Genomic DNA, 27,977 nt, shown 5'->3' with positions numbered 1-27,977 from the left:
CCCAACTCCCAATGTTAAAGTGCCTAGGATAGCACAAGGGTTAATATGAATTCCACCAGAACTCGTTTCTAATTTTAAAATAAAATGTAAAAGTGTGTTTGGATGAAAATGTATTTTATTGTATTGCATTTATAAATGTAAATGTAATATTTGTGTAATATAAATATAAGCATACATATATATATAAGTAATATAAAAAAATAAAACGGATTCTGACAAAAGACACCAGCTGTAAATACACAACACTGGAATACACAGAAGAACAAAGAAACATATTTAATGTTATACATAATTTAATTCCATATTTGTAGCCCCAGTCAAAATATGTTTCAAGCAAAAATGGGGATTATTGAATTTTTTATTTTAAACTCCTCAAGGCGTTATCTTGTGCAGATTATACCTTATTAGATTTATCTTTAAGGACCACAATACTCTTCTTCCTTCTTCATCTACGTTGTACTAGTCCCACTATGAGCATTATTTTATTGACTGGTAAAATGGTAAATGTGATCATAGTTGTTGAAGTTGAATTGGTCAGTTTGGTTTTTTTGTCTGTGCTGAAATGTGCTCCAGCAACCCCATAACTGTGAAAGACATCAAGAGGTTTTTGAAGATGGATTAATGGATGGATGGGTGAATTTTGTTCAATTTCAGGTCACTGTTTCAAGACACAGAAGCACATTTATATTTAAATGACTAAAAACCAAGAGAACAGGTTTTATTTTTTTCAAATCTTTGACTTGAACCTGACAAAGTGATTTTGCTCACCATCAAATCATCAGCAGGACTTGCCTTTTTTAATTAATTTACTTTATTCAATTCAAATGAAAATACTTCAGGTTGAATGGTTGTGTAGTGGTTAGCACTCTCATCTCACATGTCCAGGTTCAAACCCCAGCTGGGCCTTTTCTGTGTGGAGTTGGCATGTTCTTTAGATGCATTATCCTCCTGGCACTCCAGGTTCCTTCTACAGTCCAAAAACATGCTTCACTGGTTAATGGTGACTCTAATTTCATCCTCAGGTCTGAGTGAGGTTGTTGGTCTCTGAGTGGCCTGACAACCCACTGGCCAACTGTCCAGGATATACCCCACCTTCCCCTTGATCCCAAACAGGAATAAAGCAGATTTAAAAGAGGATGGATTAAACTAGGCTTCAATTATCCCTGTGGGCAAAGTTGTGGTAATATTTTTTGCTTTTTAGAAATATTTTATTTTTTGCTCTTTGTTTGGAGAATTACAGTCCACTGTCAGAGAACCACAGATCTGTTACTTTGCATTTTATTTGGATAAATCTCGTAATTTTTGTTACACATCCATACAGAAGTTGGAACAGAATATGACATATTGGTCAGTGTAAACAACTTTAAATACAAAATAAATAAACAAATAACCGAACAAGCTAGCTTCAAGATTGGATAAATTACGCGGAGCATTGAAAGCTCTTCTAAAATTTTATTTTAAACATCCTCTTCCCTGTCACTTGTTCTGGCAGACGAGAGGGACAGGCATTTCCAAGCTAGAGAATAGAGACTCTGCACTGAGGTTTTACAGCATTTCATGTCACAAAGACTTAAATTACTACATGTACGTTGCTCTGCACCACATGGGGATGAATATTTGCACATTTGTTACAGCTTTACTAACAGTGTTGAACATGAATGTACTTGGTTGTACTAAGCCTCTATTCTACAGAGCTTGAGGTGAGCTAAAAAATTTTCTGTATTACCACCAAATGAGAAAAAATAAATGATCAGCTACAAATGTCGACTGAGAGGAGTCACAGGTTTTACTGGTAATAAGGTTCCTTGGATGAGGAAAAAAATGTTTCAACTCCGGATTTTGGCTTACATTTTACAGATGACATTCGTTTTTACAGTTTTTGAAAATAAACTTTTGGACAGCAACGCTTTATTAGTGTTGGCATGTTGAGAAAACTACCTTTTCTTTCAGCACATGTGTGTGCTAAATAAAACAATTAAAAAGGTTCACTATGTAAAATAATTCACAAGATATTGGATCCTTAGAAAAATATTTCTATAATGCAGCATTGCACTTATACAAAATGAAAGAAATGCACGAGGAAGCAAATCTCTTATTTTGGCAATTTTTCCACTTTGACGTTTTTTTTAAGTTTCCTTAATTTTAAGTCTCATGTTGACACCTTATAGAAAATAGTTTTACATTCTGAATACATTTCTCTGAATGGATTTAAGAGCACAATTACTGTTTTCAACTTTGTGTATCCCCTGAGAATAAGTATTTTGCAAACAGAATTAGAATTTTTTTATGATCAATTTATCTGTTATGTCTGCTTCAGAGACTTCAGTTATTTGGATCACATTTATGGTGAATAAATAGTGTTGTAGTGGAAAACGAATGAGCAACTATGTAGAAATGGCATCTATACCAAAGATTACTAATTTAAAATTAATGTCTCTGAAAGATAAATAGCCATAGATACTTTACAAACGCATCATTTAAGAATGCCATGCTCAAGCAAGCAGAAAAGAAAGAGACAAGGCCACAATAACTCCCTTTTCATTTGGTTAAATGCTTTTGTATTCACCACATGTATATATATTTTACATCAGAAATAATCTAAATAACTCTGTTTTTTAAATTACATAAGGAAATTGTGCAGGGTCAAATGATTGAATGACAAAAAAAAAAAAAAAAAGAAATCAGTTAACACATAGTGATCAGCTAATAAATTAGATATGCAGCATTTTGGGTGTTTCTCATTTTCTCTTCCACTCTTCCAGGACCGGTAATGAACATTTCTTTTCATTCTCTCACTCATCTTACTCTTCTGCTCTCAAGCTTTCATCCCACCCTTTCTCTTGTCGTTTTCTTCCCTCTCTGCACCTCCTGGCTCTCACTTCTAATCATCCAGCATCTGGAACAGGGCCTGCATCAGTCGATCATCCCTGTGTCTGTACGGCTTGATGTTGTAGAAGCCATCGCTGTAGTCACTGTAGATGTTGTCCCCGGCACCGTGGTACTTATTGATCAGGTCCAGAGCTTGGTACAGCTTTTTTGCGGGGAGTCTTGCAGCTGGCGGGGTGAGGCTCTGGCTGGGCTGCTGGTTTTTCAAACTTGAGGAGGGACTTGCAGCTGTCTGGCGTTGTTGCACAACCATGGGCTGCCGGCTGAAGGCTGTCTGCAGGAGACGCAGCAGCGCAAAGGAGGGGGAGTAAGAGGAGTTTGAGAGCTTTTGAGGCTCTTTCTTGAGAATTTGGACTTCAGTTTTCTGAGGTGGGTGGGGCTGTGTGGGCTCCTGTAGAACCAGACCGAAAGACGTATTACTGTGTCATAGAAAGCTATTGATGTAATGTAATTCTTCCAAAAGCTTCTCTCTGACTTTGAGTTGTGTGGCAGAAATTCTGTTTTATTAAAAAATGACATTTATTTTAGACATTTCAGCTGGCAACTTCTTTCCTGCTCACCTCCATCATGTCATCCATGTGTTCCACGCCACGGCGGTCATTTTGCACTGCGTTGTAGGGAATGTAGACTCTAGGTTTCTTCATGTGTTCTGGTTTCTCTGATGTTCCATGAAGAATCAACTTCCAGCTCAAGATGCGTCCCTTGTTTTCCATGCGGCCCGACTGAGAAAGAGATTCAAAGAGATTTCATGTCAAGGCAGCGGTCCGATCCACAACCCAAAGGTGATTTTGTAATGCTGCTCTGCAGAAATGGCTAAAAACTGCATGATCATAATTAAAAGATCACTGGGAACACTTTTAAAATAGATCAAAGGGTGAACGGAGTGGGACTTTAAGAGAGACTGTCACCATTGAGGAGGAGGAAAAACTCACAGTGTCTGTGATTTTTAGAGTCCATGTTCCAGCAGGATCTTCTCCCCACGTATGAACGGACATAAAGTCCCAGTTTCTGAAACCATTGGCTGATGTGTCTCTTTCCCGCTCTGCCAGAAGGACTGTTGTGGTGCCTGAGGGAAGAACCCAGATGGGATGAATCCATTTACAACCTAAAATAGCCACCATGTCGTTGCAATGCGTGTTCTCATGGCAGGTTTCTAACCAGCTGGGGAGGTGAGTGTGATGTGCAGATCTCCTCTCCTGGTGTATTCGATGCTGGCTTCCACTTGTAAATGTTCCAATGAGCGGACAGCATTCTCCTGGCCCGCACAAGCTTTGGTAGGAATCTCTATGGTGATCTCCCCTGCTGCTTTTAGTTCCCTGCGGGATCCATTAAAATAGCAGTAAATGTGTCACAAACAGCTTCTTGGAAACAACAGAAAGTGGGTCATATAAGCACCATGTTTTCATCATTGCAGGACGATTTGGTAACACAGTGTTAGATGGGGAGAACATCTAATGCGGCCCTCCTTGTATAACAAGCCACCACCCCATTTGTTCAATGACAATCACAAACACAGAATGGACGTCCAGATTTGGAAACATTTGGTCATTCATTTGCAAAACAGCTAATCCTCATCTCTTCCAGACATGAATGAAAGGATTTTCAAGCTGGCATAAAGCTGGAGGGGGGGGGGGGGGGGGGGGGGGTTGTGGACCTCTGAGCACTAACGGAAATGTAGAGCCAAATCCTTGGGATTAAACAGGGATGTAGCAAGGTAATGGGCAAAGTGGGTATTGATGCCATTGAGTCACATAATCCAAAGTAAACTACAGAACAAAGACTTAAGGAGCAAAAAGAGTAGATGATCCTCTAATTTTAGTCTTGAAACTTGAAACTTTCAAACTTGCTAAAGCATTCAAATTATCTTTTTGGAAAAAATACTGCAGCATTTTCATCTGGACATATAATGATCAACAAGCTACAAAGCAAAACTGTGACAATGCAGCCAATCTCAGACTGGGAAGATTGCACATCCACCAAGAATCTGGATCTTGAAAACAATATATCTTTTGTATCACAAAAGACAAAAGAGCATAGCTTACAGAAGATTTTATAAGAGTGAAATGACAGGCTTACATACCTTGGCTGAAAAGAATCATCCCTCACGATGCATATCTTCTTTTCTGGAACATGCTTCCAGGTGGCCGGGTCAGCGAGGTCCACCAAAGCTTTGGCATTAAGTAGTCCAAAACCAAAGCGGCTGTTGACCATCAGTCCTGCTCCATTCCTTTTCCAGCCAGGATTGTTGGCCAAAGGATCGAACTCTGATGTCCAGACGATGATGTGCTGCAGGTCTCGCCAGGTAAGATTGGGACTGAGGTGACAAACAAGGTAGTGGATATTAAATGAGAAATGCAAACCAAATTAGTTGGCAAATATTTCTAACAAGAACATTTTCACAGGTGCGTACTTTTGTTCGAGAGCCAGAGCAAATATTCCAGCAGCCAGCGGGGCAGAAGCAGATGTTCCAGTGTGAGTCTGAGTGCACTCGTTGTGCAGGTCAGCACTAGTCTGAAAGAAAACAGGAAAACCATGAGGTGGCATGTGATTGAAAATGAAAGCTTATGTAAACACAGGTTTGGACGTACTATTCTCTGGTCGGTGTAGTCTCCGCTGCTGTAAGCTGTAGCCAGAGTGGAGGAGCACTTCTCTGCGTACCATGGAGACAGGCCCTGCTGGGAGGCACTGCTGATGGAGATGGTGTAGATGCTGTCTGTGTAGCCATCGCAGTCGCAGTTGTCCCCCTGGCGCCCACCGTTACCTGATGCCCAAACAAAAATGGAGCCTTTTCCACCTCGGCCCTACAGAGGGCACCACCGAGACAGAAAATGTTCCATTAGCTCTTTTGGATGATTCAAATTCCATTGACAAGATTTCTATCATTTAACGCACAATGTATAACATATAAAATGCCCTATTATTCTCACATTGTAAAAAAAAACATGTATAAAAATTCACCTTTTATAAGAAACTCTTTGGCTACTTTTCTTCACATGAGAATATTTATTGAAACGGAATTGTCCATGTTTATTCTGTTGTAATGCAGATTTATTTCCTATGAGAAAATGCTTTTGGTATTTACCTTTTGGATTCCGTATTCAAAAGCCTTTTGGGCCAGACGACCAGGGCCCTCCACCGTTTTGCCATCATCGTTGGGTCCCCAACTGGCACTGTAGATGTCCACGTGGTTTGGATTGAATCCAATGGAGCTGGCTTCGATGGCATCTGTCACAATTCCATCCAGCATCCGGATTCCTGATCAGAGAATTTTGGAATATTGAGATCAAACCACTTTTCATTTAACAAGTGTTTGAGAGGTGGGGCATCATGCAGGTTGAAGTGTAAAAATAGCATAAAACTCCCTGAGAACTGTTGCTTAATTTATGCCATATAAGTTTATGTTCATTGTTTTCAGCTCCCCCAAAGAGCTGTTTTTTGTGAATTTAAGGTAATTCTTTTTTGAAAAAGAAATAGGAAAGATATTTGGGACTCAACAAAGTCCCCACCAGGCTTTTTAAAACATTAACTACTATTGATCAGTTGAGTTTTTTTTAAGAATACATTTATATGACCATCACAAATTCCCCACTCTAATATATAAATGCATTTATTCTGTGATGAACTAAAACCCTGTTCTGTGAAACTGAACATTTTTGAGTAAAACAATCAGATATAGAAAAGGATCTAACAACGGAGCAGGAAAGTTAATAAAAACACTCAAAAAAGATAAACAGTCGAAGTAATCCAAACACTGCAAAAACAAAAACAAAAAATTTAATCAGAAAAATCTACCAGTGGGGTGAGAAAAATGGTCTTAATAGGAATTCCTTTTCCAAGACTACATTACATTTACTAAGACGTGTTTTCTCAAACAAACACATTTTGCTTTGAAAAAGTTTCTCAATAAGATGATTATTTCACAAGACAAAAAAAATCTTTTTTTTAAAAAAAGAGTATGTTACTTTCTTAAGATTCAGTTTTTGCACTAGAATCCATAAAAACAGCTTTAGAGTTTTCAAAATTTCTCTGGGTTGTCATTTACTATTGCAATGACAATCCAGGTGTGAAAACATCTTCACTAACTACAAATTCTGCTTGCCAGTACAGATTGTATGAACCAAAAGCTACTTTCACAGACTCCACACGGAAACAATACATAAATATAAAAAAAGGATCTATTTAGAAAAAAATACAAAAATTACCGCCAACTTTTGAGTTGTAGGCCACTCCAACTCCACATTTGTTGTTGTCCGCCTGCATTGCTATCTCTCCCGCACACCTCGTGCCATGTCTGAAAAAGAAAGGAGATATTCAACAGAAACTCCTGAAACCTTTAAGACAGTTTTTCAGTACTCTAATAGTTTTTTCACAATAGCTCTCATTCAATGAAAACAATAAATGAATACCAATAACATTGGTAGGGTTGTTTTAGCATAACAGAGAAGTTCTTTGGTGTTCTTGGTTGACCTACTTGTTTTCGTTGGTGGAGTCATATCTGGGAAAAGGATCCGGGTCGTTGTCGTTGAAATCGTAGCTGGCGGCTGCATCCTTTGGGGGACAGGAAGGAAAATCAATTTAAAAGGCAGCGGTAACGTCAGAGGACGAGAACGACAAAGCCTCTGATATGTCAGGGCTGTTGTCATGGTGACGCGTATGACTGATGATGACACATAGATCAAGTGACTACATATTCAGGCTACAGGTAGGAGCTTAGAGAAGCAGCAATTATCAGCAACAATGAATGAGAAATGTATAGATTTTTTAAAGCTATTTTTGCCTGAGAATGTGTAAATCGGTTGAAAAAGTTTGTTAGGTCTGGTTTGCTATGCATATCCATTTTTTTCAATCTTTAGTTACAATTCCATAAATTCAATGCAATAAAGTCTGAATAGGATGGCTCAAATGGTGTGTATTGACTCATCTGTACATAAGACTCTGTTATACTGTATTCTTCTCCTGATTTATCTGTACTCTAAGCTGTAGGTTTACCAGCATTAATTACTGTGGAGTTGCAAACAGTCATTCCTCTTTTCGTTTTCCTTCTTTTCTCTGACGAGGCGAGGGTGTCTGCCTTCTCATAGCTGCAGTGCATTTGAAACCACAACACAAACAGGGCTTTCAGAGTCCTCCATAAATGAGACAGAGGGCTGAAATGAAGCCTCTTTCAGCCCTCTGTCTCATAATTATCTGCTTCCCCTTTCAGACTTCAAAACATTGTTAGGGAAGTGACAAATATTTTCTAAATTAGCTCCACTGAATCCAGGCATTCATTGCAGCATTAATTATTGGGATGTGGTAATTAAAAACCAGGAAGCCCCTTGGAGACAGGCTGGATTATCATATTGCAAATTTATTATGAGCTTTATAAATCGTCTTGTAAGGTGTCACCAGCTGCGTTTCTATGGCAACGGCAGACCCAGACGACGGAGGCTGTATCCATGGCAACAGTGTCTTACGTAGTTGGAGTAGATGTCTGTGTGGTTCCACTCCAGTCCGTCATCCAGAACTGTGATGACCACTCCTTTCCCTGTGATGCCTTTCTGCCAGACTGGGATCACGTGAAGGTCCAGCTTTGGCAGCGAGGACGACGTTCGCGTGTCTTGCTGAAAAGAAGAGGAAGAAAATAGTAAACATCTCTGATCAGCTCTGACAATGCAGTCCAAACAGGCTGCTGAGATCATATCAGACATTGATGCAGCCCAGGTAGAGTCTTCCAGCCCACTGACTCTTCCACTGACCTTTACAGCAATTCATTACTAAACTGTCAGCTCTGCTTTTGTCATGGCTCGAGTCCACTTCTTTTCTATGACTACTTACAGGCAGATTGTTACAAGAAGGTCACAATTATTCAGACTTTTGTATTATTGAGTACAACAGCACTTCTTAATAATTTACCCCCAAAGATTCCCAGCATGCTGTGCTTCAACTAAGGTTTTCCCACAATAGATTACATTATGCCTGTCACATTGTTTAGAAATCCTTCTTTAACTCTAATCTTACAGGTCGTGTGTGTTTGTGTGGGGAGGGGGGGGGTGGCAACATGCTTGTTTTGGGTGGAGTGAGAAACAGTCAGCAGGGTGGATGCAATGCCTTAAGAGGAGTTTGAATCAACGTTGGAGACAACTATGACTAAAAAAAGGAGCTGTGCTGCTCTTGTGCTCTGAGTGCATTATGCACAGACACTGCAGAACATCACACCAAAGACATGACTCATCCCTGTAATGTACCCCCCTCCCCTCCCAACCTTGATTGCCTATTTGTTCCCCCTTCTTCGCATCATTTTCTAGGGACTATAGTCAGCTCCAGACCATGAATTTCTTGTTGTCTTTTGTAAAATGTGCTATGAGAAATTGCTTGAGGGGCTTATTCTCCTAACTACTGTTCACCAGTTTAGATTTAAACACCTAAATGCTCATTGGTTGAGGCCAGCCTCATCTGAAGGGATTTTTGGTAGTCTGCCTTGTATTGCCTTTTATAGTATGCAGAAAAAAACAAGCGCATCTCTATTCCCTGACTACTTGGGTGGAAGCACCCACGAGATGCCTCGATGCGCTCTCAGCGTGGACCGATAGCGGCTCAGCCCTGGACACTTGCAGGAGGAATCTCAGACTGCAAGAATGAGTCACCTGTTAATTAAATCCGAGCGGTCAGCCACTCATGACAAATAAAGACACTCTTCCCACTCTTGGCCTCAGATCTCAGCTGCTGCCATGCTGGCCTCCCGTCACACAGCTCCACCTTAACTCCAGCATCCATGCTCATCAGGGCTGCTAAAGCCTTGTAAGCTGTGGCATCACTTTGCACTGTGCATCCACTGCAATCTTTCACCCAGCCCCTGTGTTCTCCACTGTAATCCTTTCCCTCATTATCATATCTACCTTCATTTGCTAATGCAATGTGTTAAAATATGACCCAGTGACTGCTGTTGCAAAAAAAGAGAAAACCAGCATCGTTAAAAAAACGACAGAATAAAAATAGTTTCCCCAAATAGACCAGAGCTGTCCGGTGACACCGACAATGTCTTATTTGGAAATACAATAAGCGGCACTTTGAGGCCAAATCCATTAGTCTTATCATCCCCCACCGGCAAAAATGATTCATCTCCGTTTATTTTCTTGTTGCCTACCACCGTGACTCATGCCTGGGTAATGCAGGTGCGAAAAAAACAAGCTCGTGAAAGCAGATGTGTTTCTCATTCAGACACACACTAACAGTGACGTGGGAAAGACCAAGGACACACCCCTTATCAAATCAGAGGCAAATGTTTGTTGTCCAAATTATAGTCCAAGGATCTGCTCACTGCACTGCACTAACTGATCAGGTACACCTGGGTTGTCAATAAATCCTTCATGTAAGATTATATAAGCAATAAACCAGATCAATGAGATTTTTTTACCCTTAACATGCCATCGTTTTTAATTTAGGAGACTTGGTTGCCTTTATACTTCCCAACATGGTAAATCTAAGTTAATCTTTACATGTAAAGTCTAAGAAATAAATCACAGTAACAGCACAAAACATGTTCCATTCTGGGTAAAATGGGAATTAAGGCTGTACTCTGCACCATCCTGTTGGATTATGCAGTAGCCTCTCCAACCCTCTCATTTCCGTACGGGACTGTATAACCAATCTGGCAAATGGCTCCTTTGGTTACAACTGCTCAATAGCAGTTGGCTACAGCTTACAATAGCCTCGCTTTGGTCTTGTCATATTTCTTTATTTATTTTTGCATCCCTGAAAATTGGAGTAACACACGGAAATGCATGTAAATGGATAAAAACAGTTCTGAAATGTTTTCCACAGACTCACTTAGTAATTTGAGGTTATAACCTGGATGCTTACCACGGAGAACAGACAAAAAGCTTAGAAACAAGAGACCAAGGCTTTACCATAGTTTATGATCAAAATAACTCCAAATAATTGGATGTATGGATAGAAAAGGCAGGGCTGAATGGTGGAACAGTGGTTAGCACTCCTGCCTCACAGCCAGAATCCCCTAATTTGAATCCCGATTAGGATCTTTCTCTGTGGAATTTCGCATGTCCTCCCCGTGCATGTGTAGGTTTTCTCAGGGCACTCCGGCTTCCTTCCACAGTCCAAAACTTGGTTCACAGGTTGATTGTTTACTCTAAGGGTCCCTAGGTGTGCATGTGTGAGTATGTGTGGGAGTGATTGTGTGCTGCGACAGGTTGGCGACCTGTCCAGGGTGTCCAACAGTAGCTGGGACAGGGTCCAACAACCCGTGACCCCAAAAGGGATTTAGCAGATTAACAAAATGGATGAATGGATGGATGGATGGATGGATGGATGGATGGATGGATGGATGGATGGATGGATGGATGGATGGATGGATGGATGGATGGATGGAGACTCACCAGATACCACTGCTGGTTCCACATGGGATCATCAAACAGCTTGTCCACTGAGCAGTCCCTGCACTCTCTGATGACTGCCCTCTTGTTGCGCCGTTTTTCATACTGCTGCTCCGCCCACAACACCTGAACATGCAAGTAAACATCTCATCAGTTTTATAGCATTTATAGCATTGAATAAGGATCAAAGGACTACTCACTCGATCATCCTCTGACAATTGCCTGGTGATGTGGTCGGCGCTGCGCTTCATCCTGTGAGGATGTCTGCGGTGTTTCAGCAAGTAATGGTCATCCAGGGCCCCAATCTGCAGAGAAGAGCAGAAGAAGTCAAACAGCCAGATTTGTTTCTTAGAAATGACGTCAGCCATCTGTTGACTTTGGCTTGTCTGACAAATCCCCTTTTGTTCTTCATTTCACCTATATTACAGCATATTGTATTTTTTGATTTATTGCATGTCAAACTGCATGTTTAGAGATCAGATTCTGAGCAGACGGGTGGGATTTACAGATTTGTATTTCTGTTAATTCCGGCAGAAGACAAACCAAACACAGTGATCTGCAGCTATCCTTGACACCAGTGCATTAAATATTGGAATTGCTTGAGGAAATGTGGCCTTTTTCTAAACCAAAACCAGTTGCTCATTGGATTTCAATATTCTCTAATAAGTGCAAAATGTATGGAATACAAATCCTCTTTTGTTCTTTTTTACAACCTTGAGATTTAATAGTTTTATTGACATGAACTATGCAAAAGAGCTTATATGTGTATTTTTGCTTAAGAGTGATAATTGAATTAGTTATTAGTGTGTGGGAACAATGTGACAAATTATTTTAGCATTGACTATAAATTTATGTTGTTTGTTGTTTGAGTTCTTTCCACTGCAACAAATCCCGCTCTTGTCCAGGGCCACAGGTGATTTGTATGTAAAAGAAAAGCTTAAGACATTAGGAAAAATAGGGATGTTTTGAACTGGTCAGCTCTAGTTATGGTTCAGTAAAGGAGGGAAAAGGAGCCAAATCATTTTACTTTTTGAAAGTCAAAACCTTTTTTGAGGCTATTATGAAGGAATTAAAGGTTTGCTATTTGTGTCTAATGAGTCCAAACAAAACACAAAATGTGTCCTGATCAGGTGTCAACATTGCTCTTGGATTATAAATAGGTTCTGGTTAATAATTCATTAACCTCCTTTTGCGTAAATATCTTCCAGAAATGTCCAACCGACTGAATATCGTTTGTATTATTTGTTTAGTGCAGAGCTAACCATCTCCGCACACTTTCCTCCATGGAGGGCGTTGGCACCTACCTGTCGGACCAGTTCGTAGTCCAGCTCCCTGGCGATCGCCTCCGCCGCGGACAGCCCGCCCGGGATCTCCACAGCCCACTCGTTCAGGTACTGCCTGTCCGCGTAAGGAGAGCCGAGCGACCGTGGAGCCCCGGAGCAGAGGATGGCAAAAACACACATCACCACTGGACGACATCTCACTTCCATGTCAGAAGAACCAAAAACGAAAAGACGGCCTATGTACAAGCAACGTGATATCCCAGAATGCAATTGATGGTAAATTGAGTTTTCTTCTCGGAGAAACCGCTGGCTGAGATGTAAGGAAGGGAAACTGCGCGTTAGGACGAGAGGAAATACAGTTGATGGAGAGGGCTGGTCTGCGCGAGCCTGTGTGTAAACGCGGTGGGGGGGGGGGGGTGTTCACACGTCAAATTGCCGCTGCTCTGACGTCAATTTGGCGTCTACCTCTCGCTAGATTGAGTTCTGGTCCTTGAAGGGAGGGAAGGGGACGTCAGCCTAAAAATATCCCAGCAGGAGAAAGAGAAGAAGGAAATCAAGGAGCAAAGCTCGTGATCCGTATGTATGGAGTCACATTTGGCTCTCCTCTGATCCATGATGCAGTCTGTCTGTGGAGCTCAAACATGTCCCTAAACTTGGCTATTCGCCCTTTTTTTACTTTGTTTAATAGATTTTGAAAAGAGGCCGTCATTTTGTCGTGATGCTGAGATGGGGAGGAGTTTCAGCACCGCGGACAGCTCCCGTTCACATACGCAGATCTCTACAGGAATCGGGATTCTCCAGCTCAAGCAGAGACATTCAATTCAGAGCATGGCAAACGTTTCAACTCAGATTTCAGCTTTTAATGTGTGTACAGGACAGATTTAATATAAATGTAATGAAGTTAGAGACATAGATCTTACACCTTATTGCCGTTGGTGAAAGAAATGGGAAATAACAGTAAACCAATGAAAGTCATTGTTTTTGTTTTTTTATTTTTTGTGTGTGTGAATTTTACATTTAGGGCATAACTTATTACCATATAATACATTTACATTAAAATCATGCAAAGCTTCTTTAGAAGCTGTATGTTTGGCACAAATGTACAACAATGTACCAAATGATGTTAATGGATTTTTATTTTTAAGTTTAAAATATTTCCAAAGATTTTATACTGATTAATTTATTTATGTATTTATTTATTTGGAATCAGTGTCACGTAGGTACCTTCTTTGAGACAAACAAAACTTAAAGTAGTAAAACAGTTTTATAAGGTTTAGGTAATTATTATGTATTTTGCATTAACTTTTCAAAACATTATTCAGCCTATTCATTATTTCAAAAACTTACCAACACAAAAAAACTCTCAATATGAAATAGAACGGAAAATCTGTCTTGAAGAAATAAAGAACTTTAACAAATATTAAAGACACACATAAAAACTGGAGGGAGGAAAAAAATGTGAAGCATTACAGCTTTGCAAACGTTGTTGTGTTCAATTCATTTGTAGGCAGATATACACGGGCAAGAAATGCCTATAAGATTCGATGTTATAAATTAAAATTAAAAGTTACGTGTCATTATTTAAGTTAAATGTTTCATTTAGTACCTATAATCTGTATGTTCCATATCTGTCGGATTTTCTTCCACCTGACCAAAAAGTAAATGCAAACCATTTATCTGATTCATGTTGTGTCATGTCAAATAAAAAAGTCTACTTGTGTCCAAGAGATCTAACAACATCAAATACCTCAAAACATTCTCATGCCTACAAAATTTAGACAAGAAGATCTCAAGGTTAATGAGCCGATATGTCATGGAATAGTTGTTATTTTAACTTCCGCATTTATTTCACATGACATCTGAGTGTACACTCTGCTGTCTTTTTTCCTTATTGCACTTATGTTCATGACTTCACAGATGTAGCATCCTCACCCTGATAGTACCCGCAGAAACTGCATGGATGCTTTCATCACTAACCACTTGCTGCACCTGAACTACACAGAATGGACACTCTGACTGAACCAAATAAAGCAAATGGAGAAAACACATGTTTTGGTGTGATACGGGATCAGCCTAAAAAGTAGATCAAGAAAAGATGAACTGATATTCCTTTAACAGTTGATCTTTTACATTTTCTTCTACTTTCTTCACTTTTTAACCAACTAAATTTAGAGCTCTGGACAAGAAATCAAAAATATGTCTGTACTGTTTGTTCATGCACAATGGCCAAAATTAGGAACACTAATTAACACAATTGTCTTCAGTATTTTATTGTATAATAGGTACAGTAGTTTGATTATCTAGGATTTAAATAGAGCATGTTTCATTGAAAGCAGAACATGTGTAAAAGTACGGATTTCATAGACGGTTAGATTGTTTAATCACTGTGGTTCATACTAAACACTGCTGTGAATTGAGTCAAGATTAAAAAAACTACCAATGCAAACTAATGCCAAATGCAGAAAATGAGAGAACACAAACTCAATGTTCAAACATCGTGTTAAGAAAGACGTGAAAAACATCAGTCAACGGGAGGCATATTTCCCTTTTAGCTTAAAATGTAGATAACTTTCATGGGGCTTTAGCTCAGTGAATGGACTGGAAAATGTTTCATCATCTGGTTGTAAAGTATGATATATTGCATCATGAGTTTTCATTTCCTTATCAAATCAAACAGTGACTGCATGCAGTCAACAATTGAAATGATGCTCCTTCCTCCGGTTCTGCTTAAGTGCGTGCATGCTCGTGAGATCTACAACCAATAAATTGAGGAGTTCTGAGATCATTTTTTTTGTAAGTAAGATTGCAGGTACATTTCATCACAAAATAACTGTATTAACCAAGAACCGCAAGTAAAATCAGTGTCCTTTATGGACATTTCCATTTTAATTATGGTGTGAAATGGATTTCCGTGTAACAAACTGTTAGTCATTACGTGTGGTCATCCGGGCATGTGTCAACAGGTCTGCACCAGATCTGAGCTTTAATCCACGTTTACCTAGCAACAACTGTTTGCTTAGAACACAGCACTCACTCCGGCAGCAGAAACACTCAACAGCCTTGAAATTACAACTGAACCGGGGACAGTGCTAGCCTTCTAAAATCTTCAGCTCCAGCTGGCTCTCTGCATCTTCTGACCTTTCAGTCACTCCTTCCAGATGTCACCGAGTGAGCGCTCATACCAACACTCAAAGCCAATGCTCACACACAGCACTTCCATGAAATGAGGTCAGAGGTTTGAACATGCTTTGCCAACTAATTATTTTTCCAGTTGCAGAACGGTGCGGGGGAAGCTTTTAACTAGGGGCTGACGCAGAAGAAGACGTGGCAGATAGATAAACAGCAGCCTCGGCACATGACCATTCAAGCAAAATGAAATGGAAGTGAAAAGATATGAAGCATTTATCTGCACTTCCTCCTCTTTTCTAGGTTTGGCACCTCAGCAGTGACAACATTCACAGCATTTACCATGTAGCTATTTTTACTGTCGTTGATTCTAATAATTCATCTGGTTTTAGGTGCATCATCCTTTGCACATGAGAGATATGATCTCATATCAAAATTTAACAATTTAGTTGGGAAAAATAATTTTCACCTCTTTCTGTATCTGAAATCCCAAATAAACAAGTTTAGAGCAGGTTGTAAACACTGTCATTCATTTACAACAGCATGTGTGATCCTACATTGCGTCACTTTTTTATTTGAGGCCAAAAACTTAAGACGTGTACTAAGAAGATACCCATCTTTACTGATTATGTAGGAAAAACACAGAATTCAATTGAATATAATTATTAAATTCTGTCAAAAAACACTCTTGCTAAATGAATCATAAACATGTGTGCCGTTTTGTGGAAGAAGAACTCCTCTGGTGTGATTCAGAATTGAACACATGTATGAAGTTAATTATTCTACAGAGTAACAGAAAGCATGTAAATCATGAAACAGTTGTAAATCATCTTCCTCTGATTGCAGATTTAACATTAATATAAGGTCATACAATCTTATTATTAAAGGACTTGTCATGCTCTAATGTGCTTTTCAAAGTAAAACCTTGTGCCTTTTAAGAAGAATCAGACAGTTTGGTTGCTGTTTGCAAGGAAAAGTCTTAAACAGTCCCTTTAGCAGATGAGGTCTTGTATAAAAACAAACTTTAAAAGTGTATCAAATTTGATTTGCAATCCCACTGAGTTACTGTTACTTTGTAGAGGAAACTCTCCTATTAAAACCTCCTGAGGAGCTGATGGGATCAGTTTGTTGAAGATGTGCTTCTGTTGTATAAATACGCTGCAGCCCATTCTGTAGCGTGGAGATCACATGACAGCTGCACTATAACTGTTGAATCTAATCTTAAAATTACAGCGGTTTCATGAATGTGCTGTGAAATTTGGGCTCAAATGCATTTTTTATGCATTGTTAACTGAGAACGTCGTATTATTGTTGTTTTTGTTTACAGTGAGACACTGATTTGATGGATTCCCAGCTCGTCCCAAAGTTGTGTCAAATGTCACCTCCTTCCACAGCTCGTTCTTTCCACACGCAAACCTATTTTGCTTGTTTTTTGTGAGTTGTAATATGACAGCTGAAAAGGAAAACTGGGAATTATTTATTAACAAAGGTCTTGAAAGATATCCTCAGTGTTACTGGAAACAAAAGGAAAATAAAGGTGAAGATTTGATTGCAAAAGCTGAACAGCATTGTCCAAATGTCACCCTCTGTAAGCAACTGCTGAGAAAATGTCACTCTGGTGTCAGAGAGATTGGCATCTGTGGACATGGTGGATCTTGACTTTGGTGTGGCGGTCCGGAGTCATTCTTCACTCTGCTCAGCTAAAATTAGAGCAGTCAGTGTCTTGAATACCAGGAAACAAAATTCTTAAGTCTTTGCATGAGGCCTAGGGGTTTAGCTAGGTCTTGTTTTTTGTGAATTTGTTTCTTTTGTACTTTTCTATTTTGAATTTCAGAAAAAAAAAAAAAATCACTCAGGCTCTGTCCCTAATCCATACAGTGCAGGACTATCTAGTGCCCTACATTTTAATGCAATTTGGACACCATGCTCACTACTTTTTTAAACATGATTTAAATACATTTTTTTTTCAGATGACAAATTTTTCAAACGTTATATAATTTGGTCTATATTTGCCAATCTACGGAGCATCGATGCACACAAGTCTTTTGCAGAGAACTTGTAAATTTGCAGGGCTAGGAATTTTGGAATTGTTAAAGCGGCCTCCCCCAAAAATGGTGAATGCCCTACGCAGTGCAACAAGTAGTGAGTAATGAAGGAATTTGTACAGAAATTCAATCTACACTGTGTTTGACAGTTTTGGATTAATTTAATAAATAAACTTTCAGAATGAACACCCCTAAGCTCTTATTAACACTGGACACATTTTATTTTAAAAAGAACTTGTATGTGCAGTTGTCAAAGGTTAGATAAAAGTAATATCACACTGTAGCAACTAATTGCTTGTATTTTTTAAAGCCATATTTCAGAAATAAATGGCTTGATGGTCACAAAAAAATGTAAAATATATATTTTTTCTAAACAGTAAAGTGGGACTTGGCGGCTCTCGCTGGGTTTTAGTCTGTAAGAAACTGAAGTTAATGGCTACTCCATGGCTAAAGGTTGCAGACCAAAGCTATGAGCTAATGTCTATAGCTGTTGAGAAAATATTGAAAGAGTTGGTCAGTTTTTCCATTTTCCTTTTCCCCCCAAAATCTTTTCATATACAGTTTGATCATAATTCATCACAAATGTTTTAATCAGAATCAGAATCAGAAGTACTTTAATGATCCCACACATGGGAAATTTGTGCGTTGCCATAGCAGTAAGAATAAGAGAATGTAGAATAATATAAAAAAAATTATGTAAAAAAACATAAAAAGTAAAAAAGTAGCAGAGATGTAAACAAATAAGGCAGTATAATTTAAAGACTATTTACAAACAGGTAAACAGGTAACAATGTGCAAAAATGTGCAAAAGTCATCTGCTACACTGTGAGATATTGTAGAATTGAATTGTGTTGGGTAGGAAGGATTTCCAGTATCTGGCAGTTTTGGAGCGGAGCTGTCTGAGCCTCCTGGAGAATGAGCTCCACTGTTTGTCCAGAACAGGGTGAAGACGATGGTTTGGGTTGTCCATTATGGACAAGATCTTGTTCAGTGACCTCCTCTCCATCACTGCTCCACACGTTTCCAGTTTGCAGCCAAACACACACAAACATTAATTCACTGTAGTCAAATCAAGTATAACTGTTACAATGAAATCTATTCTAAGCATTTAAATATGTTTCAAATCTACAAAAATCCAAATTATTCCAATTTCTAAAATGAATTTTCTTAGTTAGTGATAGAGATTACAGTGAAGTGTTTTGGGATTAATCCCCCCAAATCGAGTGAGTAGTGAAGCAAGACATTGTTTTGCTTTCAGTTACATCCATTAGTGGTTTCGACAGTGACTTGCTAATGCAATTTGGCTTCAGATTTATGGCAGAAACCCTTCTTGACCCCACCCACTGCATTTACAAGGAACCGGCACAAGGAAACACTTGAGAGTTCCTCCCTGTGGCTGCAGTTACTGAAAGCACTTGACAGTCCCAGGTGGGTTCTCATCCAAGCTCTAACCTGTTTGGGTTTTGAGAGTAGACACCCTGTCCATTTCCATGCAGTAAATCAATGAGAAAGAACAATAAAAAAACAAAAAACAAGTTATTTTCAAAATAAAATGTATCCTGTGTCAATACGATACCTTAACTACACTACAGTAGATTTGCAATCACACAACTTTTGTGCAAATTTTGTCGCTGAACTGCATCTGGGTATAAGCTAATCATATGAGTTTAAACCTATTATGATAATGAACCACTCTGACAGTAAATCAAACCCTTTACCACCTACAGCTGGGCCAAAAGGTATTTAGTCAGCAACCAATTGTGCAAGTTCTCCCACTTAAACAGATGAGATCACCATCCACCCATCCATTTACCTAACCTGCTGTATCCCTTTCAGGGACAAGGGGCTGCCAGAGCCTAACCTGGCTATTGTTGGGCAAACCATTGGGTACACTTTGGACAGGTAACGAGTCTGTTGCAAGGCATGTAAGATTACCTCAGTTAAATCATCTAAAAATAAATGAAAAAAAAACTTAGTAACTGATAAACTTATTATTTATCCAAATCGTTTCCATTTTTCTTCAAAGCTAAGGAGCCACATATGGGTGGCTCCAGAACATCAAGTTGCAGACATTGACAGTATAAATCATATTCAGTCACATTTTGCCCTATTTCCCGCACATTTGTCTGATTTTTGCACATTTTTTTAGTTATGTAAGGTGTTCTTTTTCTATTTATTTTATCTGTATTGACTGTCCACATTGAAGAGAACTGTACCTGAATTTCATTTTACCAAGTACAATGACAATAAAGGCGCTTAATTCTATTCTATTCTATTCTATTCTATTCTATTCTATTCTATTCTATTCTATTCTATTCTATTCTATTCTATTCTGCTTGCAGACCCTCAGAAGGTGAGTTGTCTGAGCAGTTCCTATATTAACCACTTGAGGGCAGCATTGGGTTGTAAAATATTTTCCAGAAAAAAGGGTGGAAACTGGTGAGTCAACTCTCCCTTGTGCTGAAGGGTGTGTCCCATGAAAACAATCTTAGATAAACCTGTAATAAAAATAAATAAATTGAAAACAAAGAAAAAACAGAAACGGCAGGTGCGTCATACGCAGGAATGTGACTATCCCTACATTCAAAAACTTCAAACTCTTAAGTCAGCTCGAAGTTGCACAAAGTAACTGTTGATCGTATGACTCATATAAATTAAATGATGGTGGATAAATGCGTGCGCAAACAGACTATCTAAGAACGCCTCATTGAGATCATTGCCCGAATGAAGTAACACCTACAAGAGTCTACATGCTGAACACCTCAATGCTGAATTGATCGGTGAAACATTTTTTTCCCCTTTTCTTTTTCTTTTGCCATCCAAGTTTTTGCCTCGGGAGGAGCAACTCAGAGGAGGTCGACAAGCTTGAACCAGACAACTCCGACAAAACTAAAAAAGTTTGAGGATGCCGCACAAAAGGAGAACCCACGGTCACCACAGAGACGCGAAACAGGTTTGGATTTTTGTCATGCAAACATGGGTGGTGGTGGTGGTGGTGTCATGTGTGTGTTATTGGTCAAAATGGACATGAGCTATTTAAAGTAGAAGGATAGGTGACCCTTCATTGTTAGAAGCGTGCGGGAAAATAGTTACAGGATATTATGGGATGTTTACTGAAGCAGCTCCCCCTCATGGTCATAGAACCATGATGTGCGCTTCGTTTTACTAAAGTTTTACCAAAGTTTTGCAAGACCGTGATCTAACCCAAGCCCGCGCCAAAGTTTTACAAGAAACTCCGTCGTGTGCGCACAAAGTTCCTCTGAGTTCTGCGAAGGTGTGGAATGTTGTGAAACATCTGGAATTTGACTGCATCAAATGAAGCGCGCGGATCAGTGACGGTGGGGCTGCGGGGTGTGGCGCTTAAGGCTTTGGGCATGAAAGTGTCAAGAGACAGAAGAAGAGGTTTTGGCTGAGAGTTTTGGAGACACTGCTGTAGGGCTGAGCTCACCTTTGGTTCCTCATGGCGTATGCTGCGTACTGGATGAGTCTTGTGAGTAAATCTGCTGGTCTTCAACCCCTCCTTCTGTCTTCCGTTTCATCCTCAGGAAACACACTTAATGCAAGTACTTTCAAAGGAATCTGAGAAGATGCTGCATCAAAATTATTATTAGAAAAACCAACTCAACTAGTTTGAAAGCATCTGTTTGATACTGTACATTTTGGCACAGGGCTATACATCTCCTGAGGGAGATGTAACAGAAGCTTGTTCACAGTGGAGACTTCAGCTTTGAAGTTTATGTTTCCTTTTGGTTTTCTGTGACACAAATCCTGACAATTTCCAACAGATAAGTCATTTAAATATCAGCTGTTTTGCTGAAATGGATAGCAGTCAATCTGCTTTTGGGTAAAATCAGTTAAACCATTTTAAACTCTATAAAAATCCACAACTTTTTTATGGCAAGGCAAGTTAATTTGAAGGGGGAAAATTTCATGTACAAAGACAATTCAAAGAGCTTTACATAAAACATTAAAGAAACATTCAAAAGAAATATGAAAGGAGTGATTATTAAAATCAAAATGTAAAGATAGTTAATGAATGAAAACTAATCAAATGCAGCTGAGAACAGGTTACCTGGACTTAAATAAACTGAGTGTTTCCGCTGATCGAAAGCTTTCTGTAAGTCTGTTCCAGATGGAGCATAGAAGCTGATTGCAGCTTCAACACTTGTTTATTTGGACTCTAGGAACTGACAAAAACCTGGATTCCGATGACTGGAGAGGTGTGGGTGGTACATACTGGTTCAGGAGGTCACTCATGTATTTTGGAGCTAAACTATTCAAAGCTTGATAAACCAGCAGCAGAACTTTACAGTCCAATCCTCTGGGAGACAGGCAGCCAGTGAAGACCTTAGACCTTATTTGGTACTTGTAAGGACCCGAACAGGAAAAGGAATTGTTGGATATACAAACTAACTGTGCTTGTTTGGACATTTCACTAAAAACTGCAGTGTCAGACTTTGTGCTTCTTCTCCTGATGCTTTCACAGAAATAGCTTTAAAAGCAAAATATTTTTTTTAAACTGATGTTTTGGAAAGTGTGAAATAAAAACCTTTTGATTTGTTTTATAACATGTACCTACACATTGTTCTAAAAGAGGAAATCTGCAAGAGCTTCTGTGTCTTTGTCTCCCTCTGCTGGATGGAGTTGTTCTCAGTTTCACGAGCTGACTCTTCTGGCCTGTCAACCTGCTGACTTAGAGTTACTCTGATCCTTTCTCGACAAGAAAAAAGTCATTTTGATCAATCTAAATCAGAACTATGATTTTCATTTTCATCCACCATCCCGCTCCGTTCGTTTATTCTTCATCATTTAAATAACTGCATGTTGACGCTCAGCGACAGGTGTCAGAATAAGCTGTAAATTAATACAGCAAAATGAGGAAGGCTGTTAAAGAGGTGGATGGCTTAAGTCCAGCAGACTCTAAATTAAGATAAACTTTTGTTTACTCTGGTGTCCAGTTACATGAAATCTTCCCACACTTTTACAAGTTTGTTGACATTTTTTTTTTTAATTCCTGTTCGTGAACTACTTCTGCAGGTAAAAATGAATTCAAACGTTGTTTTTTCCTGAGATGCCACTCATATGTTTTTAGTAGCTTGCTCAGGTTTTGGAGATTACATCTGAGAATGTTTAATTTCTGATCCTGCCAGTTTTACAGGCTCAGGTGGGGTTTTGGGATGGCAAAGGTGTGTCTTCTAACCAAGAAAATGTTTCACCAATTCAAATTTTGCACAGAGCATGTGTGAGCATGCAGTAGTCTCAAAACGAAAAAAAAATCTTAAAGGCTAACATTAACTTCTGCTTTACATGATTTGTCATGTTTACCTGTTAGGTGTGGAGAAAGAACTAGTGTGACTTCATTCCAATTTGTGAGAATGCATTGAAAAAAACAGACAGGGGAGGTTCAACACTCACTGTTTCATCATGCTGATGGAAAAGCAGAAACCTAGTCAATCTAGAAATCTATATTTCATAACATTTTTTCTTTTAGATGTTAGTTTGGTTCTGTAATTTTAAAAATTTAAAGAAGAAATCCTCTTTTTTTGGCAAAAATATTACGCATATATTTTGTTTCCTCCATTCTGATGTGTGCATTGGCTCGTACACTTGTGAAAGGTGTGTGGGGAATTTTTTTATTTTTTAAATTCCGTTTTAAATATAATATTCCAGATCTTTAAAATTAAAGAGATGAGACAGGAGCTTCAGCTCCTTCCATTCATCCCTTTTAGGACCATGGGGTTGCTGGAGCCTATCTGATCCACTGTTGGGTGAAGGCGGGGTACATCCTTCACAGGTCACCAGGCAAGGATCAGCTCAATTTTCTAATATGACAGTGGGGGTTGAAAACATTTTTTTCTGTGAAAATGTTACACTTTTTGGGCCTATTCTTATTCTATCTTCGGAGTGTTTTACATTAATTAGGATAATAAAGACTCCTGCTTCATTTTTCATTAAAAGAAGTAATATTTAAAGATGTTTGTTACATGATTATAAATGGAAGCTATTTTGTTTTTGTGTTAATAACTCTGCACATGAGAATCTCAAAAAGATGTTGGCTTTAAACAGATTAATGTTAACGAAAATGCTTTCCACCCAAAAAAAAATTGAGACAACTCAGCTGTCTGACTGATTTCATCACACAGACTCATACAAAGGCCTTCTATTGTTCATCCACCCCCACCCATGAACTGCTCAGTGGCATAGAAGAGGTCACGTCTGAAAGTTACGAGAACCTTAAGGCACACCCACGTTCTGAGATAAGTAGGAATTCAAGGTGTTTTTGTCCCAAAAGAAACACATTTGCATAAACGTTTTTAGAAAATGTCCTCCAGAAAAAAGACAGAAAAAGGAAAAGTTGGTGCATTACGTGAAGCCTCAGTAAAACAACTCCCATGCCTTGAGCTTCTGCAAGTTTGCTGCCCGTGTGTTCACAGAAACACTCCCTGCATTCCTGCTTATCAAAAGCATTTCTGCTGGTGGAGTTCAAGCTGTTCTGGTTCGGAAAATCATGATAAAATTCCCATTGCTCCAATTAGTTCAGTTTTATTTGTCTCAACCAGATGTTGAAAGCACCAAAATGCAATCAAGTCCATTTCCAGCCGTTATGGTGTTCAGTTGACCATGCTGTGGCAAAGAATAGGCTTAAAGGCTTCAACTCAGCTTTGCCTCTTGGGTTTGGCTCTGAAGGGAATTATGCTGCCAGTACTAATCATAAATCTTTTTTGTTCTGCCAACCGTTCATGAGTGATCAAATCAAGTTGTATTTAGCTCTTTATTGCTGCAGATCTGGGTGTTCTCATGCTGATAAAAGCAGAAACACTGACTTTTACTGATGCTGTAAATAATAGTTTATACACTCTTTCACGTTTTTATGTCCTGTTGTTTTTTTTTGTTTTTTTTGGGTGAACTATTGAGAACCTGCTCAGATGTGGCCCCTTGTGAGGTGGGTGTCAGTCCACAGTCATCTAACTTCCCTTTATAGCCCTGAAAGTTAGCCTGCTTTCCTGTGACTTCCACATCTGATCCCTCTTTGCTCTGTGGCCACACCTCCTCCTCTCATGCTGCCCTCCCTTCTTTTTTTTTTCTCCTTCCCTGCCTGCTGGAAACATGCTGCAAGCCCACAGATAAGGCAGAGGTTCTCAGCCTAGCACACTCACACACACGCAATCAGACATGGGCCAGCTATTGAGCTGGATCCGAGGCCCACGGGACGCCCCGGCCCTGCAGGATGCGTCTGTGGAGGAGCAGGTCTGTGGCAAACGTGTCTGTGTTTGTGTCTAACTAATTCATATAGGTCATGTTTTCTTAACAAAAGTCAGTGAAAGTGTTTAGTCGGATCCCCGGTCTAGTTTGTTCTGCGCGTTGAGCAGAGAGCTTAAAGGGGAATCAGCCGTCTGTGACTCTTCCCCCTCGTCTGCTGGAATGTGTGAGCTGCTCAGAATTCAGCCTGCAAGCTTTTCCGAGCGAGACATTAAACCAAGACAGGCGCTCAGAGGCCTGCAGAGTTAGCCAAGAGGATCCACAGGAGTCAGAAAAGTGAGCCATCTTTTGGGTTTATGTGTGAGTTAAAGGAGGGTTTTTGTGCTAAAACATCCAAAGTAATTGAAACAAAAACAGAAATTTCAGTTTAAAAGTTTTTTCCCACTCCTAGAGAAAAAAAAATCACTCCCATGAGGTATTCTGGGTAAACAGATGACGCATTTTGTTGGGTTTGTAGCTGATAAAATGGAGAGTTACATTAAGCTTGGACACAGTGTTGGGTAAAGACCTGCAAACTTCTGATATCCTCTGCTCTGCTCGAAGGTGTCAGCCAGAGAAGGTGATTGAGTGGTGATATGTGACGGGGCTCATGTCACTGCTGTCTTATCAGGGCTGTGCTGGTTTGCTCAAAGTCAATCTATGTGTTAAAGGTCAAAAAGGCGAAGTGGGAGGAAGGAAACAAGGAGCATTTAGATGCATCCTGGGAAAATTAGGATTGTTGGATTCCTGAAACATTTGCTGTGTTCTGGATTTCAGAAGACCCCACCCACTCCCCGCCCCCTTCTGTACCTCACCAGTTCACAGTCCATTGTCATTTTACTGTAATGTTGCAAAACAAGTAAAAGAGAAAGTTATAGAGAAATGATTTAGAGTCAACACACAACTGGAGCCATTATAGAAATAGAGTGTGAGGTCTTCTCTAAAACTTGCGTTTCAGTGATCAGTCGCTTTGGTTCACCTTCAAAGCTTCTATCTCAGATAAAAACAGCTGCTCTTGATTTCAGCTTAATAAAAAGGCTTTTTATTAGTCCATCAGATGAAATACAATACCTCTAGATGTTCACTTAGCTATAATAAAGTTGTTCCAATATTCCTGCTTTGTGGATTCACGTTCCATGAAAGTATTCTTTAATAAACGTTGCTTCTTGTACACAGAGCTGAATCAAAGATAAGGTTGTTTAGTGGATAGAAGCAGCACTCATTCCTCTGTAACGAACCAGTCAGAGCTGCTGCTGTGTTCAGTCAGGTGAAACATGCAGCGAAGCGATATTTAAAGCTGGATCCATCCTTCACAGGCATGCTTCACCCTCACATAAGTGCGGAATTATGATCTGAACTAGGGCCGCACTATATGAGGAAAACTTGCGATATGCAATGTTAGAGATTAATATTGCGATAACGATGTGATTTGCGGTATATAAATAAATAGCAAAATAACCAAAACCATCATTCCCATTTCATTGCAACAGTTAAAAGTTATACTCCAAATGACGCTCGTCAACATAGGTGACAAACATCCAACATAAAAGGCCTCCCTCCGATTAGTCAACAACTTGAAGGCGTCCATCCGATTGGTCAAATGCATAAAGGGATTTATTTGATTCGTTAAATGGTTCAAGCTGCCATAAGATTGTTTTAACACATTTCAGGTTTACGGTTTATTGCGATTTTCGCCGTCTTTTGCGATATGCATATTGCAGAGCTGGATATTGCGATAACGATAAATTTGCGGTATATTGTGCAGGCCTAATCTGAAGTGTTATGCCTTTATGACGTAACGTGAGAAAATTGCCTAAGGGGTTATGCATCAGTGCTTCATTCGATATTTGCTTTTAATCTTAGGTGTTCTCCGTAAAGAAGATGCTATTTTACGCACAGCAAGCTTGCTTTAGTGGCATCTCCTCAAGCAACATTCAGCTTTAAGGGGAAGTACTGATTAATATTTTATGTGAAGTTGACGTGGCAGTGCACAGGGCCTTCCAAAGTCTTTGCTTCTGTTAAGGTAGTTTCTTTGTCTTGCATCCTTAATAACATTGAGGATCTGCTGCCAGAAGATTTCAACCTGAACTTTTGTTTTAGCTGCAGCTGGACTCATGCTTACTTTTTATTCTCTCATCACTATTTTGAAGATGAGTCCTACTTTTTTTTTTTTACAGCCAGTCACTTTTGTTTAGGTGTTTGTTTAACAAGGTAATATTTGTGCAATTACGTGTTAAATCAATCACGGAAGGAGATTTTGTGTCTCATCGTCAGACTGTGACATGACCCTGCACTCATCCAGCCGTGAGCTGTCAGTTCCCTCATGTCACTGTGAGCTAGCCCTGTATTTGGCTGCCAACCCAAATGATGTCGCACCTGTGAAACCCGCTCTGTTAGAGCTTCAAGGCAGCACCAAACTCTGTTTACACATTTGTGCTCCGGTCTGTTTACGCCTGTGATGCTTGAGGGGAGGCTTGTGTTTGGAGTCTCGTGATGTTTGTCTTGAAGATCGGTGGGTCAGCAGCATAGGCCCTGCAGACTCAGGTTTACCAGAAAATGTAATGTAAGATGTTGATTACTCTCTGACTCTCCACAGGAGCAGTAGTCTAAAGGTTGGAGTGACAGCAGCAATGCAGTTGGTTTTGTAAAAACTGTATAATCCTTGTTTGTCTGCAGTGTCAGCTACAGCCTGACAGTGCAGACAAAGCACAGACAAGAGATGCTGTTTGTTGTTCCGACTTGCTTGTCACTGCTGTAGAGTGAAGTATGGGTTGGCAAAGCAGGGAGCACATGCAGAGCTAAATTTAGAAGAATTTCAACGCAGAGCAAAGAACACCCCATAGTTGACTGTCATGTGACAACTCACATGTTGGAACCATTGCTGTTTTAAGTAACACTGCCCCATTTAATCCCAACACTGTCATTCATATATGTATATATGAGGACATAGACTTGTAAAGGATTCAGCCAATTTCTTTTTAGTATGTTTTCTCTTTTACAGTATGTCATTGATTTTCTTAATGCTC

The 27,977-nt window shown here is 39.5% G+C and overlaps 2 protein-coding genes and 1 long non-coding RNA gene across 22 annotated transcripts in view; 2 read left to right on the top strand and 1 right to left on the bottom strand.

Annotated features, from left to right (window-relative positions):
• Window positions 1-1,262: 1,262 nt before the first annotated feature.
• Window positions 1,263-12,931, bottom strand: pcsk1 (proprotein convertase subtilisin/kexin type 1). Its single transcript, XM_023955003.1, has 14 exons — window positions 12,563-12,931; window positions 11,459-11,563; window positions 11,262-11,384; window positions 8,343-8,489; window positions 7,358-7,434; window positions 7,089-7,177; window positions 5,969-6,141; window positions 5,475-5,687; window positions 5,297-5,397; window positions 4,967-5,200; window positions 4,045-4,202; window positions 3,819-3,952; window positions 3,447-3,608; window positions 1,263-3,277 (listed from the first exon to the last, which is right to left on the bottom strand). Exons 1-14 carry the CDS (start codon window positions 12,746-12,748, stop codon window positions 2,882-2,884), a joined length of 2,298 nt encoding a protein of 765 aa, XP_023810771.1. The 5' UTR covers window positions 12,749-12,931; the 3' UTR covers window positions 1,263-2,881.
• Window positions 12,932-13,005: 74 nt separating this feature from the next.
• Window positions 13,006-14,585, top strand: LOC105354102. Its single transcript, XR_908809.3, has 2 exons — window positions 13,006-13,117; window positions 13,230-14,585. It is a non-coding gene; the product is annotated as an uncharacterized LOC105354102 (long non-coding RNA).
• Window positions 14,586-20,433: 5,848 nt separating this feature from the next.
• Window positions 20,434-27,977, top strand: part of cast (calpastatin) — a 31,355-nt gene continuing 23,811 nt past the window's right edge. For 5 of the 20 annotated variants that reach the window (XM_011475103.3, XM_011475117.3, XM_020703292.2 and 2 more), the window contains exon 1: window positions 24,811-24,960. In XM_011475103.3, the coding sequence (XP_011473405.1) occupies window positions 24,886-24,960 (75 nt within the window). In that variant the 5' untranslated portion in view covers window positions 24,811-24,885. Of the gene's footprint in view, window positions 20,666-21,111; window positions 21,203-24,809; window positions 24,961-27,977 lie in introns of those variants that run through there. The other 15 variants (XM_011475107.3, XM_020703290.2, XM_011475108.3 and 12 more) reach the window with 9 other exon arrangements.

Source organism: Oryzias latipes, chromosome 5 (genome assembly GCF_002234675.1).
Source record: "Oryzias latipes chromosome 5, ASM223467v1".
Lineage (NCBI taxonomy): Eukaryota > Metazoa > Chordata > Actinopteri > Beloniformes > Adrianichthyidae > Oryzias > Oryzias latipes.
This window is presented reverse-complemented; position numbering and strand designations above follow the sequence as displayed.

Bases quoted from the DNA above. Each gene is read 5' to 3' on its own strand.
- pcsk1 (XM_023955003.1), bottom strand. From the start codon at position 12,748: ATGGAAGTGAGATGTCGTCCAGTGGTGATGTGTGTTTTTGCCATCCTC. The intron at 5,688-5,968 runs GTAAATACCAAA...TGCCCTCTGTAG, and splicing joins TTGAATACGGAATCCAAAAG to GGCCGAGGTGGAAAAGGCTC. The intron at 5,398-5,474 runs GTACGTCCAAAC...GTTTTCTTTCAG, and splicing joins ACTACACCGACCAGAGAATA to ACTAGTGCTGACCTGCACAA.